Source organism: Fopius arisanus, unplaced genomic scaffold (assembly GCF_000806365.1).
Source record: "Fopius arisanus strain USDA-PBARC FA_bdor unplaced genomic scaffold, ASM80636v1 scaffold00035, whole genome shotgun sequence".
NCBI lineage: Eukaryota > Metazoa > Arthropoda > Insecta > Hymenoptera > Braconidae > Fopius > Fopius arisanus.
Genome location: NW_011887774.1, coordinates 216,209 through 234,046, shown reverse-complemented (window position 1 = coordinate 234,046; position 17,838 = coordinate 216,209). Strand labels below are relative to the sequence as shown.

The window sequence follows — 17,838 nt, the reverse complement described above, 5'->3', positions numbered from 1 at the left end:
TAATGGGATCATTTAAACATCCCAAGCGATTGTCAGCTAATATTAAAATCTATCCAGAGGTAACTTAATAACAAAATTCTACCATCTTATCAATCCACCAACTCAATTATTAATTTCTTTCATTTTTTTGTCTGTTTCAGTTGTAATTTCCGAGCGTAAAATTATTTTGAAAACGTATTTTCTACCATCTGACAATTAAACAATGAAAAATTTTATTACTTGCGTTCGATTATTTTTTTTAATTTATAAAATTTAAATGTTCAACTAAAAAAAAAAATTGGAAAATACAATTGTAATAATCTATGCTTTGAAAACTCTGTAATATTATTTCGTAAAAATATCTATGCATATATATGTATTGAATTGAGAATATTTTCTCCACTTGAAATCTCTGTCAATGCTTCATTCTTAACCATCCACCAGATGTAAACATTTAGAGTTTACACGCCAGACACCTAGAGTGAGACAGGCAACTTTTGGTGGCCCCGACGCTTGAATGAGAGAGAGATAGTGGAAGACTGGGGATCATGTGACGACTGGCCCAACGTTGTCTTGCAGCCTCGCTTCGTCTGTACATCTAACGAAATCGAAGCAACAAGTAAGTGTCGTGAAATGTGAACATTTTCAGTGAATTTCATAGTGTCATGAGTGTCTTTTAATAATTAATGTTTTTTTTTTATGTTTTAGTGTAACTTGAAGTGTACATTGTTCCGGACCCGGAGATGGGGGTGGAGTGGGAGGAGGATGACGGGCGGATGGAGGAGTGGCGGTTGGGGGAGTTGGAGAAGGCTGGGGAGAACATCCCCAGATATTACAATCTCTTGGACTTGGCAATCAAGTTCATGGCGTAACTGGGTGATAATTATTACGCCAGCAAGGTAAGATACTAACAATATTGAAATGTCTTGCTCCTTCTGCTCCTTCAGGAATTAATTTATTATCAATTTTTCTTTTAATAGGAATCGCAGCTTCACCAGGAGATGAGGAAATTCGTCAACCTTTTGCACCTGGTGGACCGCGAAGTTGAGGCCTTAGAGGTGCTCCCACACGCACAAAGCATCGCGGCAGCTGCCGTGATGATTCTGGACGCGCAGAATCATTACGATAACTGAAGTAAGTAACATTCATTCATCTTGTTTTCATCATCATCCTCTTTCTTTATATATTCATATTAATAAAATCTATTCTTTATATTTCAGATGCAGCAATCTCCGGGACACAAAGCTTTTTCTTTTTTTATTAGATGAAGTTCTGTGGCTAGATTAAGCTTTTGTGAATAAGTTTCGTTATAACTAGAATAAGTTTCTTTAGAATACATTTTTATAATTAAAATTAACAATATGCGTTTCTCTGTTATCCTTACCTTTCTAAATAAGCTTTTATTAGGATCCGCATGAACTATCTTTCATTTGAATTTAATCTTTTCAAAAGGTAGATTGACATTTGAGTTGTGAGAACCACTCGAGCGGATGTAGAAAGGTAGGAAAGACCGATTTTTTGACTGAAAGGTATCTATCAAGATTACAAAAATAATAAAAAATTCATAGCTTACGCCTGCTCTTCAGGAGATTGAGTGAAAGATGCTAAGCTGCCTATCTTTTCATTATTTTTGTAATCTTGGTAGCCACCTTTCAATCAATATCACGCTTTTTTTCATTTTTCTATACCCGTTCGAGTGGTTCCCGCAACACAAATTTTATAGCAAAAGATAACATGTCTATCGAGGCCTTAAATTAAATAATTACATAGATATCGTCGTTGAGATTATGTAGAAAAAACATTGAATTTTGCATAAATTATAGACTATTATTGCTCATTATCGCTAAATTTAGTTAAATGCAAAAATAAAAAAATCATAGGTTATCATCATCATCATTTATTAAACCCTCTATTCTAGTCAGGTTATTTTCCAAAGTTGTAGATTGAATATTCACAGTTTTTATTACTGATCGACATTGCTGAAGAGGCATGGGTTGAACTCGCCGTTCAGGAAAGTGACCTCCAATCGTTCAGCAACAGCAGCCTCACGGTATTTTTCTAGCTTGGTTGCATCCTGTTGGAAGGCGTTGGACAGTCGTGGCGGCAGATACACGATGCACTCATTGTTCAGAGCGACAACCACTTTCGAGCCAAATTTAGTTGGGATCACATTCAAATCGGTGACTAAATACTTCTCGTTGAGTGACAGCTCAGCTCGACGTTTGGTTGGCAGGAAATTCCCTCGAGTCGCAATTCTGTTGATGTCATCAAGATCCAGGGCTTGCTTCTCCATTTGGATTTATTTGGTTCTCTCCTCGATTCACTTCGTCTTAGCAAATTTCGTGTGACTACACTTATAAGTTGGAGACTGAATGACGAATCAGTTGATTTACTCCGGCTAATTATAGGCTTGTCGCATGTGGAGGGGTGTATGCAATGATCACACATAATTTTAACGTAAAAACAATTCGAAGAAAATTAGACAATCTTCCTCCAACGGTCAAATTTTTCGCAGAAACTCAACGGTTTTCATACTTCCTAGAAATTCATGAAAGAAAATGTTAAAAAATCGATCCAACGGTGAAATTTTTCTTGAAAACTGAACCGTCTACATACTCCTGAGAAATTGATGAAGAAATGACAATGAATCGTTCCAACTGAAACTTTATGACTCAGTGAAACTCCAACAAGCAATAATATAAATTGATCTGGATTTTCCTAGGGGTTGTTTCTTATTTCAAGATGGAACGTAGCAGCATTGTGCGCTGTTCCAGAATAATTGAAATTTTCCAACATGCCTATCAAAATGCACAATCTCAAGACATTCAGCAATGGATTCATCGATGTGCTTACTATATTAAATTTTATACTCGAGTTTTGAAAAGACGAATTCAACTATCGGTTGGTGAGAAAAATAAAATTCTCTCTACCATTGTTCGAATTCAGGGTTATCAAGAGGGATTCACAAATAGACAACATCGAGGTGGTCGTGTGCAGGTGCCATCGCATAGCAGAGAAGAAGAAGCTCTTGCAGATCGTGTGCGCTGAAGAGATGGACCATCAGCTTTTCACAGTCGTATTCGCACGGGCATTGTAATCAATCTCCAACATAAGGATCCAGCTTCCTCTCTCAATGATGCAAAACAACTGTCAACAGCACATTTGAGAAGTGTTCGCGAAAAAATTGCAATATAAAGGCAAATGCTATTTTAGCGTGCAAATTTACATTGAAAAAGGACGAAGTGATTATTAGTGAAGTTAAATATTTCAATACAAAAAATGAAATCATTCTACCAGCTATAGATCTGGCAACGTGGTTTGATGAGCATGTAAGGGAGCCATTGCTTACAAAAATTGGTGATGTCCAAGAACGTGACTCGGGATGGGAGTTGAGTGAAATTATAAATTTGATGGTTAATATGAACCGATATGTTCCACTCAAGGGTGGCTCTTCAACGTACGTCGAGTTGCCCTATGATATTCAATGTAAAAAAGCTGTTGTCAATGTCAAAAATTCGGATGAATTTTGTTTTTTGTGGTCAGTTATTACTGCTCTCTATCCAGTAAAGACGCATCGATGTGCTACTTCATCATATCCCGATTATACCACAGCAACTCTTCCACATAGTCAAAAGCTAATTGATTATGCAAACATTCGCTTCCCCATGACCTTGAGTGATATTCCAAAATTTGAGAAAATTAATGACCTGTCAATTAATGTTTATGGAATTGAATATGGAGTGAACAGTGAGAACGAAATTGTCCCTTTCTACCTCAGCAAGATGAACTCGCGCATACCTACAATTCATTTACTTCTCTTTTGTTCGAATGTGTATGTTGCAGCTGATAGTCAACCGATTTACCAGTTTGCATGGATAAGAGATCTCTCAAGACTGGTTAGTGCTCAAATTTCCAATGTTCCACACCGTATGTGGTTGTGTGATCGATGTTTGTGTCATTTCCGCGAAAAGCAACATTATGAACGTCATAGACAGGATTGTTTCATTATCAATAAGTCTAAAATGATTCTTCCATCAGAATAGAAAAAAATCGTGAAATTTGAAAATCACAGATACAAGGTGCCTGTACCATTTACGATTTATGCTCGATTTGATCTCGAGTGTATTCTTCAACCGTGTGATGATAATGATGATGATAGATGACAGCAAAAACATATTCCATACAGTGTCGCCTTTTACTTGCAGTGTTCCTTTGATCATAATTTATCGCGCTTTGAAATTACCCGTGGAAGTGATCGTATTGCGTGGTTCGTGGATAAATTAAAGAAAATCGGAGTGATGGTAAATGATAAACTAAGGACGATTGTACCAGTGGAGCCGCTCACGTACGCGCAGTCCCAAAAATTCTCAGCAGCCCATTTGTGTCATATATGTGAGGGGCCATTCATTTTGATAGATATTAAACATCGAGATCATTGCCACTTCACAGGTAAATATCGTGGAGCTGCGCATGCTGGATGCAATATAAACTATAAAAATTCACATGAAATACCAGTGATTTTTCACAATCTTTCGGGGTATGATGCTCATTTTATAATTGCGGATTTGGTGAAGGAGTTCAATGGATCTGTCGAATTGCTGCCTCTAACAAAAGAAAAGTACATTTCATTCAAGAAATCTATTCCACAACCAAAAGTCAACCTAAGATTTATTGATTCATTTAGATTAATGGCTAGTAGCCTGGGAAAATTGGCCTCCTACTTGACTGCTGAAGATAAATTGCTCGAGCTCATTGCACCGCTGAGCAATTCCATTTATTAATGCGGAAAGGTGTATTTCCATATGAATATTTGGATAATTGGGATAAATTGAAGGGTGAAGAATTACCATCGAGAGCGGCTTTTTATTCCACACTAAACAATCAAGAAATTTCAGCGGAAGATTATACTCATGCGCAGGAAGTTTGGAAAAAATTTAATATTACAACACTTGGTGAATATTCCGACCTCTACTTAAAAACTGATGTTCTCCTCTTAGCTGACATTTTTGGGAATTTCCGAAAAAGTTGTTTCTCAGTCTGCAAACGTGATCCACTGCTCTACTACACCGCACCCGGACTGGCATTCGATGCAATGCTAAAATGCACTAGAGTGGAAATCGAACTTTTTACAGACACTAATAAGCTCTTATTCATCGAAAAATGGATCCGAGGTGGTGTAGCTCAATGTACAAATCGCTATGCTCATGCCAACAGTCGGTATATGGGTGAGAATTATATTCCAAACGAAGAGGAGTCCTATCTCATGTACTTTGATGTCAACAATTTATATGGGGCAGCCATGAGTCAGTACTTGTCCTTTGATGCATTTGAGTGGGAAAATGTCGAAGGATTCAATATTTTCAATGTTCCCGATGATTCACCCGTTAGATAGATCATAGAAGTGGATTTGAAATATCCTAAAGAGCTACATTATGTTCACAAGGACTTGCCGCTATGTCCCGAGCATTTTATTCCACCGAATCGCTAGAATACCAAGCTCATGATAACACTCAACGATAAAAAAGACTATATAATTCATTATCGGAATTTGAAACAATGTCTGAGCCTTGGTATGCGCTTAACGAAAATCCACCGAATCTTAAAATTCAAGCAAGCAGCATGGCTCAAGCCCTACATCGACTTGAATACAGAGATGCGAACAAAATCGACAAATGAATTTGAAAAGAATTTTTTCAAGCTAATGAACAACGCGGATTTTTTGAAAAAAGATGGAAAATGTGAGAAAGCACAGAGATGGCAAGTTGACCACCAAGTGGGACAGAAGATATGGCGCGAGAGCCTACATTGCCCAACCAAATTTCCACAGTAGTCTAATTTTTGAGAAGAATATGACGATCATTGAGCTGAAAAGAGTTCAAATTATATTCAATAAACATTGGATTTGCCATTTTGGACTTGTCAAAAATTTACATCTACGATTTCCACTATAATTATGTGAGACGTGAATTTCGAGAGCGATCTAAATTAATGTACACAGACACAGACAGCCTTCTATATCAGTTCAATGTTCCCGACATTGACTTCATCAAAATGACTTCATCAAAAGAGATATTTCGAAATTTGACACTTCCGACTACCCAGCAGAGAATGTTTATCAAATACCAAGAGTGAACAAAAAAGTGATACGTTTAATGAAGGATGAATGGAATGGTAAAATTATGACTGATTTTGTGGGCCTGCGTGCCAAGCGTTATACTTTCAAGGTGTTGGGTGATGTGCGAGAGAAAAAACGAGCCAAGGGTGTGAGAGGGGCAACACTGAGAACAATTACCTTTGAAGACTATAAAAACTGTCTCTTTCAGCAGAAGAAACTGGTGAAATCACAATATTAGATTCCAAGTAAAAAACATCAAGTTTACACGGTGAAACAGAACAAGTTAGGACTGAGTTATGATGATGATAAGAGAATTGTTTTACTTGATTCAACAGATACTGTGCCTTATGTTTACAATGAATAAAGACACAAATATTTTCCAAATAATGTATTTCTTTATTATAAAATTACATCTGATTAGAGTCTATCCAACTGTTGTGAGTATTATCAAATCCCAGCCACTTGAATAATCCTTCTTCCCCCGCCAAACCAGCACCATCTCAACGAGAAACACATCTGGATACATGACGTGACTCAACTCCTCTTGGTAGAAGCCACCTTTAATTGCATCATCCTTCCCAACAACCAGCTTATATGTTACGGGATTGGTATTTTGCACTTTTTTAATTGTAAATATTTCAGTTGTCCAGTTGGGGATATAGCCTTTTTCGAAAACAGTTTCATACTTGCTGATTCGCACTTTATCACCCACTTTGACTTTAATTTTCCCCTTCATATCCTCTGCTACGTTTCCATAAATTGATTTCAGCAACGATTTTTCATTCTTGGATGTAACATCTTTAGGCTTCATTTTTATTGTACGATGTTTCGTGTTATTATAGTTTGCAACTAAATCACCAATAGTATCAATCCATTTGTATGTTCCACGAATTGAGAATTGTTTCCACATTTTATTTTTCAATGTTCTATTGAAGCGTTCGCATATCGATGCCTTGAGGCTGCTGAAGGTTGAGTACATGTGTATCTTATGCTCCCCCATGAGAGCTTGAAAATTTTTATTGTAAAACTCTTTGCCTTGATCAATATGGAGTTTTTTTGGAATACGTCCCTCTTGCAAGATGAGATTCATGGCATCCACAACGTCATTGGCACTTTTTGATTTAATGGGAATGGCCCATGCATACTTGGAGAAAATATCAATTACCGTTAGAAAATAGCAGTCATTTTTGTTGCTGTGTCCATACTTGATCATATCCACGAGGTCAGCCTGCCACGTTTCATCCAGACCACGAACCTCAACGCGTCTTCTTGGGTAGTTTCGTCGAGCCGGGCGATGAAGTTCCGCTGCTATTGTTCGCCTCTTGGACTCCATTTTCTTGATTATTAATTTTAGGAATTGCACGTTCCTGAAGTCCTATTTTCTTCTCGACTCTCACAAAACGCTTAGTGAATGCACTTTTCAAATCGCTGATGTTTCTCTCTTGGGCTTCCAATTTTTGCACAACTGTATCACGTTCAGCTTTCAGACGTTTATGCAAAATATGCAGCGAAACAGCATCAGAATCCACCACTGGATCAGCAATATGGCATAACCTCCTTCCTTCTAAACTATAATTCCCTTCAGCAGTACGTGTAAATCCATCACCTGGCGGACCTCGTCTTCCAACACTGGTGAGCTTGCTGCTGTGTGATAACTGTCGACCAAACACATCGACGCTCATCATGAGAATGAGATGATTCACGCGAGTGTAAACTTTAATATATAATTCCAGCTTCACCTAGTTCTTCGATAATGGAGAGAATTTCATTGGAATGATTGGGATTACCGGCAGCTTGAGATGCTATGAGCAAGTAGAGTCTATCCACCAATTCATTTGGATTATCCCAGTAAATATAATACATTTTCCTGGACATTGTCCTTGGAGCCACCATAAGCTCTGGTATTAGCCCTTTGCCGCTCTTTTCATACGGTCTAATTAGAGGTTCAATGATATTCAAAAATTTTTCCGTAGGATTTTTGCATCTCACTGCCTTATTAGGATCATAGTACAATCGATGTGCATTCGTACGGCGCAGAATTTCACCATAGTGCATTTAATCTGTTGATGTCACATTAGCGGTTTCTGGATCTCTATGGAATATCAAAGATGCCAAACCTGAAGTTAAGCGAAACTGCTTGTCACCAATGGTCATTGTATCTCCATTGACGATCACCTCAGCATTTCCAATTTTCCATTGGTCATCCACTCTTCGAACTCCAAATTGTTTATCCAAATGTTTTTCTTCTTTTGTGCCGAACATATTAAGATACGACTGGAGAACATTCCCAAAATCAGATTGAGCGGCTGATTCATCAGCTGCGTCTGCGAACACTGAGTCCACCGCATCCTTGGAATCATCGTCGTACTTGTCGTTGTAATTTCCTGTTATAAACAGGAAATCGTTCAGTTCTCCCTCCTCCACCTCCTCTTTTTTCATAATAATATTTTCATTTTTTTTTCTTCGTTTTCTTTTGGATGGCACCTTGATCAATCAATTTTTCAAGACGAGTAATTACAGGTTTCAAGGCCTCATTCATAGCTCGTTCGGCCATATCTTTGCCGATCTTTAATGTTTGATATTTATGACGAATTGCTTTGCTGGCCTCAGCAATGTGATGCAATACATCAGACTCCTCTTGCAAGACTGTTGGCCGCATGTTGAAGGTTTTACGTTCAATTCCACACTGTTTCGAGTGCCAATCATCAGCTTGTTTTTATACATACAAAACAATCAAATCCTCGTCGATAGCGTCCCTCATGCAATTCACAGTCTTTGTTGATGGTGATGAAGCCATGTTTATCATTATTCCAACAAGCAGAGCACAAATCTTTGAACTCTGGGTATGGCATGTCTGTATTAACATGATCCTGATAAATGTGTTTCAAATTCATTTCATCCTGACGGAAGAGAATGAGTAAATTTGTATTATGACGTATCAAGTGTTTTGGAATACGTGCATAGGGCTGACAGAGATAAACCAGTCTACACTTTGATGGCGACCCATGCAAAAGAATGCACGCATATTATCCTGTTTTTCAGAAGCGACATCATCAAATATCATGAGAGAATTTGGATGAGTTTCCTCGGGTCTGACCACCTCTTCATGATCATTAAATGGAAAATAGCCAATAACTTTCACTGTTGTCAATAATTTTTTCAAAAACTGATACTTCGGTTGATTTAAGAACTTGGAGTAAACATAGACGTTTTGAAATCTCAGCCCATTAGGATGGGTAATGAGACCGAACAGGGCATTCGTTTTACCACAGTTGGAGGGTCCACAGATAATTGCACGTACGGTATTGGGTAAAAGTGGACCGTGACGATTCTTTTGTTTATCTTTCTTTTTCTCTGTTATCTTATCGAAATTCATCACTGGCAGCTTCGAACTTTGCTGCTTGAACTCCATCTTGACAACTGCTAGCAAGCTCCATAAATACATGACATTTATAAACTTGCACTTCAGTCTGCGCAAGAGCATAGTGGTGTGCAACCGTCTTAGAACGTGGAAGGGTAAAGAAATTGTCAACGATATCATCAACAAGTTACCCATTGAATTGCATATACCGGGCTACCAGTATTGTGGACCGGGTACCAAGTTGGCTAGACGATTAGCACGCGGTGATCCTGGGATAAATCCATTGGATAAAGCGTGTAAAGAGCACGCTATAGCATATTCAAAAAATTGAGAAAATTTGCCAGCTAGACACACCGCTGATAGAATTCTGGAAGATAAACCTCTGCACAGGGTTTTTGCTAAAGACGCTAGTGTTAGTCAGAAGGCCTCTGCTTGGAGTGTGAGTAACCTCATGAAGATGAAACATAAATTCGGTATGGGGCTAATCATTAGTGCTGGTGCGAAGAAAAAGAGAAAAACTGCAAGCTGTGGGGGTGGTAGTGGTTGTGCAATATAATCCTAAAAATTTTCAAGACTATGATCCTATTATCTGTGGGCATTTATGTTTGAAATGTCTAGCTGGTGAAATGATATAAAGCTGCAAAAAGTTCACAATTATATCAGTTGAGTGTTGACTATCATGAGTGATTCATTTACCTTGACCCTGTCTGGCCGATCTTCTATACTAGAGGCCCGCTATTTCCGCCCGATTGAATTATCACCAGAGAAATTGTATAGTGTGGGGTTTGTTCAATTTCTCACCTACAATTCAATTCCTAATATCGACGAAGGATGTAATAAATTTTACATTGAAAAAGACGGATTGGTGATAAAATTGACTATACCAACTGGAAGCTATGAAATTACTGATATTGAAAATTTTTTGAAAGATCAATTATCAGTGTATAAAATTCCCGTCACTTTACGGGCAAATGATCAGACGCTCAAGACGGCGATTGACGTACCCAAGGATGTGGTGATAAATTTCAGGCCGTTGGACTCCATTGGGCAACTGCTTGGTTTTCAAGAACAAGTTCTAGCATATTCAACATTCTACGAATCTTCCACGCCTCCAAATATCATTCATGTGAACTCTCTACGTATTGAGTGTAATCTAACTGCAGAAGCCTACATTAACAATCGACATGTGCATACAATTCACGAATTCTTCCCAAGCATTCCACCTGGATATAAGATCATTGAAACACCTGCTCAGGTCATTTACTTGCCAATCGTGGTGCGGTCAATAGACCATCTGCAATTGAGAATTGTCGATCAAGACGATCGCCCTGTGAATTTCCGTGGCGAAGTCATCACAATACGACTTCATATAAGAGCTCATTGAATAATGGGTATTGTGTTTGAGGGGAGGAAAGTCGGTCGCAGTTATAAAAGTGAAGACTCATGCCGGCAAGCGAACAGTCGTCTAGTGCATCTCACGAAGCTGACATCGCAGAACATCACGTTCCTGCGACCCTGGGACTAAGAATTCGCGGAAAAGGAGGAAAGTGAGGGTTTGCTGTGTCTTCATCGCCTGCTGTTACTGTCATCTGCCATGGAAGAGATCCTGAACATTCAGAAGCGGATAATCTTTGATGAGTCGATTGCTCATTATGAGATTCATTCGCACCAACCATTTGCATCATCTTCCTTCAACAACAATGACGAAATCCGTATTTCTGTACAACACCAGGATCTCTATGTACTGCCATGCAAGAGTTCATTGCACATTTGTGGTAGATTAACTAAAGCCGATAATACACTTGTTGCAAATACACAACTTGTGAATAGTGCCATCTGTCATTTGTTCCAGGAAATACGCTATGAATTAAATTCAGTGGAAATTGACAGGTGTAAAAATGTTGGCTTGACAACATTAATGAAAAATTACATCTCTCAGAGTCCTAGCCAGAAATATCTCATGGAAAATGCGGGCTGGAGAATTGACAACGAGAAGAAAATAACTGATGAGGCAGGATATTTTGATGTATCCATTCCCCTGAGCATGATTTTAGGATTCGCTGAAGATTATCAGAGAATTGTTGTGAATGCAAAGCATGAGTTAATCCTAACACGGTCACAGAGTGAGTTTAATGCTATATTCCAAGCCAATGATGGGCCACAAGCTGAGCAATTCGAAATCACAATCATCAAGATCGATTGGATGCTACCCTACATTAAACCTGCTGACACTGGAAAAGTACAGCTTCTCAATCAGATTTCAAAAGACACGGTGGTGCCGATTAGCTTTCGCTCTTGGGAATTGTACGAGTATCCTCTGCTGCCGAGCACAACGAAGCATGTCTGGACGGTGAAATGCTCAACGCAATTGGAGAAACCGCGTTACATCATTCTCGGCTTTCAAGTAGCTAGAAAAAATCAGGCTTTGACGGATGCCATTGCATTCGATCATTGTAATATTCGAGAAATCAAATTATTCTTGAATTCGCAAAGTTATCCATATGGAAATCTGAATTTGGAGATTCAACACAACCAGTCAGCTCTTCTCTACGATATGTACACCAGCTTCCAAGACTCCTATTACCATAAAGAGCCTGAACCACTATTCAGTAGAGCAGACTACTTGAAAACAGCACCCCTCGTCGTCATCGATTGCTCCAAGCAGAGCGAGTTCTTGAGAACCTGCCCTGTGGACATTCGTCTGGAGTTTGAATCATCGCAGATCTTCGACGCCAACACCGCAGCCTACTGCTTAATCTTACACGATCGAATCATCGAATATAGATTACTCACCGGCAGCGTCAACAAACTTATTTGAAAAATTAATGTAATAATTCAACTGAATAAATAAACAATAATTATTGGAAAAGAAAATCTTTTTATTTCTCATCAACGACATCATGACCAAGAGCCGAGTCTGCCTCGGTTTTCAATGATTCAAACATTATGTTTACACCGGGTTTGAGTTCATGTAGAATGCCTAGTATGGGGGCTGCTGGACTTTTCTCGTACAGGTTTGGCCCCCTTTTTCTCTTGGATCCACTGCTCCATGAACTAACCCAACGATCTCGCACAAAATCATCATCCACTCTCACTATCAATTCTTCAATGCAATCAAGAATAACAGCCAGGTTTTTCGTAATGTGGATGGATAATGGTAGGAGTGAGTCATCTGCAGCATCTTCCTCGTTCTTCTTTCTCACAGCAGCATAATTCCTCTCCAAAAACTGCACATCACTGATGACACTCCAGATATTTTCCGGTGGAACATCACCAAAATGCTTCTCCACTATATCCTCAAAGTCGGGATAGTACGGTGGAGTACTATTCAAATAGCGTATGTCTTCTGCTGAGAGATTTTCCATGATTACAAATAAAGTTCTCCCGAAAAATTCGCGATTTATATCACCTCATCCCCTCGACCAGTCTATCCAAATTTCGTTACAACTGAAATTTTATTCTCGGAAACCGTTATTGATTCCTAGAAAAGTACCCACATTCGTAACGATCAAATTTTTCGGAGAAATTCTTTATACCTACATTCCAATGAATCATTATCCATGCAACTTTGAATTCCACCATCTCAGCTGATGAGGTGAATGACTCTTGCACTTGTCCACATGAACTGTTCCGTCTCTATGTCATGATCGTAGCAAGGTCAATACCAAGGTTTATGTGATGCGTACGTGCTCATCGGTAAACACACAAACACACAGAAAGCATTCGAAACTCACTGAGTCGTAGGAAATTTTATTGAAAAATTAAATTGATTCGTGTCTGTTTTCTTATCATGAATTGTTATCTAATTAAATAAAGTAATTGATGTGCCATTTAAATGGGAAACATTCAGTTCAAAAGTCCACAATTAATTTCTGTTTTGTTCAATTTCATGAGCATCCAATGCAAAACCCAAAAAGAAAGATCAGTGCAAATTATTAAACTTGTGTTATGTTGCATGGTATCATGTATTGAAGACTATGGTGGAATATTCATTCCACTTCGAAAACGATTCACTGCGCATCCAAGAGGCCGAGTGTTTTGCTTGTACGGCGCGTACGTGCTCACCGGCAAACACACGCGGCCACGTGAGCGGTGGACCAGTTCGCGCTTTAACCTCAATGAGAGAGAGAGAGAAGTACCGAGTTTAAAATCATTCCTCAGATTTCGTAAGAAAAAAAAAAATTCATGTTTCTCATTATTAGTTTCTACTACTCATAATGATTTTGAAAACCAAATTTCAAAATCATGAATTAATTTGTTGTAATTATGATCATTGAGGTGGCATAAAAGAAAAAAAAATTCACCGGCAATAGAACATCTGAAAATTTTAGCAACTACGATTGTCAGCTATGAAATATTAGATATTAGACATCAGAAATGAGATATTAGATTGTAGACATCGCATACACGATATTAGTAATGAGATATCATATGGTGGATATTCAACGTCAGATATCACATGGTGGATAACCCCCCCCCACCCCCGCAATTCCGGACCAAAATGGAGCCTTGAGCATTACCACCGCGGGGGCCGATAAAGAAGATTCCCCCCTACATTGCCGACTGAGGACATAGCAGATTTCTGCATTGCCCTCCCCCGCAACCTCACCCGCCCCGCGCCCCGCACCGCCCACAGATCCCTATGTCCAGAACCGGCCTTGTTTATCTACTGTGAAGAACTCTTATATGTTCCCAGCGAATGAGGGACTTGTCTCGATGCATGTATTGGAATATTTCATGTCAAGAAATGAGAAGAGTTGGGGAGGAGAATTTTATGAAATTTTCTAAAAACAGTCTCGGGCGATTCCAATGCTTGAGGAGTAAGAGGACTGCGAATAGGCAACAGCATAGGGCTGATACGTTGAAACATTCCCATTTATTCTATGAGACTTCCTGGCATCAGCATAGGATTCATACTGGCATAGGAGCCCTCCACGCTAGACCGGTCGGCTATTCAAACGGCTGATCATTCACGGGGGGTGTCTGAAGGGGTCAAGGGGGAAGAGATATTTGCTGTAGGAGAAGTTAGTGTAAGGGATATCCACGCTAGAAGAGTGGCAGCACGTCACGGCGGACGGCCTCCACTTGGTCGTGAGTCGAGAGCAGGGAGGAGTGTCATAGAGGTATACGCTTCCCGCTTACTCGGCAGAGCCGCTCCGGCTGGCTCTCAGTGAACCTCATACACTTGCTCACTTGCTCTCTTAGTAGTCTCTAGAAGGCTATCCAAGGCTGGCCTTGACTGGATTTGTTCTCTGCTTGAGGTTATCCTCGCCGGTATACTCTCTATGTTTCGGGCAACCTTTATTAGTCCGCTGCAGCCTCGGTAAAAACGCCGTCGGGCAAGGGCTGTGTCTCGGCCAGGCTCGGCTAGGCTCTGGCTACGGTGACGGATGCTCTTGGTGATGACATCCACGATGGCATTAAGTCCAGCCCGGCCTTTGCTTTGTTGCCAGTCTTAACAGATCCGTTGCATCCTTGTTCGCGACTTACTTTGCGGTGGGGAAGGCACTTCCCCACCAGCCCTGTCTCGTCGCTTCTAAAGCCGGACAGTCACATAGGATGTGTGTCTTCTCTTTTGTTAGATTATAGAATCTGTACCACCCATCATTGCAGAGTCCAGGCCGATGACTCTGCAAGGTTCTTCCCGTGAGCAGCCTGATCGTAGTGGCCAGACTCTTCCTGTCCATTGCCAGTAGGTGTTTCGACCTTTTCTTGCTGGGGCCAGGTATGATTGCGCTGGCCTTCCTGCAGGTCTTTATGTCTTTCCACCGCTCCGCTTGTTCACGTCGGAGCTTTTCCTTTATGTAACTTAGACCCATGGCATGGGGGACTCCTACTGGCGAAGACTCGTCCGCGTCTATTGCTCTTTGCTTCACCAGCCTGTCTGGCGTCTCGTTGCCGTGGATGCCCTCGTGACCTGGGGCCCAGGCAAGGGTTACCTGGTTGCTGGTCCTCCGTTTTTCCAGGCTCTCCATGGTTTCCCAGACGAACTTAAAGTTAGCACTGGATTTGAGGAGAGCTTTTATAGCGGCTTGACTATCTGTTCACACAAACACGTGTTGGTTGCCTGTCAACCGGGACACCAGAAGCTCTGAGCACTTTTTGATTGCCAGAACTTCGGCATGGAATACAGTAGCCGTAGTTCCTAAGGACCAGTTGCACCTGTAGTTTTCCTCTGGCCCGCACAGTTCTGCTCCAAAGCGGCCTCTGTATCCTAAGCTATCTACATACGAGTGCATGACATCGGTGCCCGTTTTCCTTACAGTTTCTCAGTTTTCCTTCTCAGCGATGTAGGATTTAAAGGCCGTCCTGATTTGGTACTTTCTGTTGGTTCTATCATGGTTCATGTTCCAGGAATTTTTCTCGAGAATGTCAAGCTTGTATCCATTTCCCCTAGCACAGGAGTCAATAAGCTGTTGATTCTGCTCTACTCACTACAAGATCATCAAGTGGAGGTAGGTCCAGGGCTATTTTCAGGGTATCCGTGGGTGTCAGGAAATTTCCCTGTAGGCATTTGAGCCGGTTCCTTATCTCCACCCTCTTTGCCCCGGGCCACCAGACCACAGCTACGTACATCAGCCGTGGCAGCAGAACCATCTTGTACAGCCATAGACTGATCTTTCGGCTCAAGCCCCAGTCTGTGCCAATGGCTCTTCTCCTCCTCCTCAACCTTTGCCACCAGGTGTTGAAGGCTGGTCTCAGTGGACCCCTCCCTGTAGGCGTATTGTGCAGAACACAACGGCCTGGCTATTAGCAGTGTGATTTTTATGTATCTATCTACGAGCCTCTCTAATATTTTCAAAACAAAGGAGGTTAGGCTGATGGGTCGAAAGTTTCTTCTCTTGATATAGCCGTTTGGACCGGGCTTGGGTAGGGACACTATTTTCGATTCCCCCCAAACTCGTAGTACAGTTCTCAGTCCTACGCTGGCTCTCAGAATTTTAGTAAGAGGCCCGACGATGACATGGATTTCTCGTTGTAGTAACACCGGGTAGATACCATCCGGTCCTGGTGCTTCGCGGGGTTCAAAGAATTTCATTGCCGATTTTACTACCTGTGGGTAGACGATTTCGGCTGATAGAGCCCAATCCTGTGATTTATACCGGTTTCTAGTTTCCTTTGCAGCCTCTTTCGCGCTTTCCGTGCCTGTGAAGCCAGGAAAGTGCTCCTCAAGCAGGAGTTGAAGAGATTCCTCCGAGGTCCAGGTATAGTTGCTATCTGGCTTCAATAAATAGCCTTGATTGGCCACACCCTGACCCCCCAGTAATTTAACCAGCCTGGAGGCCTCGGACAGGTTCTCGATTCCGCTGCTGAATTTCTTCCACCTTTCTCTCCTAGCTTTCGCCAGGGCTTTGTTGAATTTCTCCTGGAGTAGTTTACGTTTCTCCGCGGCCTTCCTCCTGCATAGATTGCTGCAAGAGTTTTTCACTTTGTTCCACGCCCGCCGTACCTGGTCCCTCAGGTTAGCTAAGATTGTGCTCCACCAGCTCACCTGTTTGGTTCCTTTGATGGCACGCATTACACAGTTGGTTTCAAAAGAGCTTGTGATTGATTCTCCGAAAGCTTCGCCTGCATATTCCAGTCGCTCCTCGTTCTCGAACCTACTGGGTACGTCCTGGATTCTCAGTGAGAGCTCCTCCTTGTACCCCGTCCAGTCCGTTTTTTTCGGATTTCTCTTCCGAATTGAATCCACTCTGCCACTCAGCTTATTCGCACTCGGCGTATTTGACCATGGTCAGAGCGCGGAGGTTGTTTAGAGACTCTGCAGTCTTTAGCCAAGTCCACCATGCCTACTGTGCATATGGTGATATCCAGCACTTCTTGCTTTCTACAGTTTGTGAGGGTCGGCTCGGTTCCTCTCTTCAGGAGTAGCAGGTCGTTGACCATCATGAAGTCGTGTAGGGCTTCTCTCCTGGCATTGGTATTTGAGCTTCCCCACCCCAGATGGTGTGAGTTCGCATTACAACCAAGCAGGAGTTCTGTTCCCTCGTCCTTCACTCTGGCCATCTTCAGGCCAGTGCCTCCATCTCAGGTGTAAGGTAGGTAAGCAGATTCTACCATATATTCTAACGTTTCATTCTCACGTATTTGGGCTTTCAACTGGACTACGGCCAAGTCTCCCTTACTGAGCTGCGGTATGAGAGCAGCTTCCGTCCCTTTGACCAGGATGCATGTCCTCATTTTATGTTTCCTGGGGTTCGCGCGGCACAATCTCCCACATCCCCCCAGGCGTCTGATAGTCCCATCCACCAACCACGGTTCTTGGATGAGAGCTATGGCTGTGTGCATCCCAGCAAGCGTCCGGAAAAGTATAGCCGAGGCACTTTTTCTGTGATGCAAGTTGATCTGGACAATTTCGATCGAGCCATGAGCCATTGAAGGG

At 41.2% G+C, this 17,838-nt stretch overlaps 1 protein-coding gene across 1 annotated transcript; it reads right to left on the bottom strand.

The window, feature by feature from the left end:
• Positions 1–15,900: 15,900 nt before the first annotated feature.
• Positions 15,901–17,462, bottom strand: LOC105266043 (uncharacterized). Its single transcript, XM_011303926.1, has 2 exons — positions 17,250–17,462; positions 15,901–17,130 (listed from the first exon to the last, which is right to left on the bottom strand). The coding sequence occupies exons 1-2, from the start codon at positions 17,460–17,462 to the stop codon at positions 15,901–15,903; spliced, it is 1,443 nt and encodes a 480-aa protein (XP_011302228.1).
• Between the last annotated feature and the right edge of the window lie 376 nt (positions 17,463–17,838).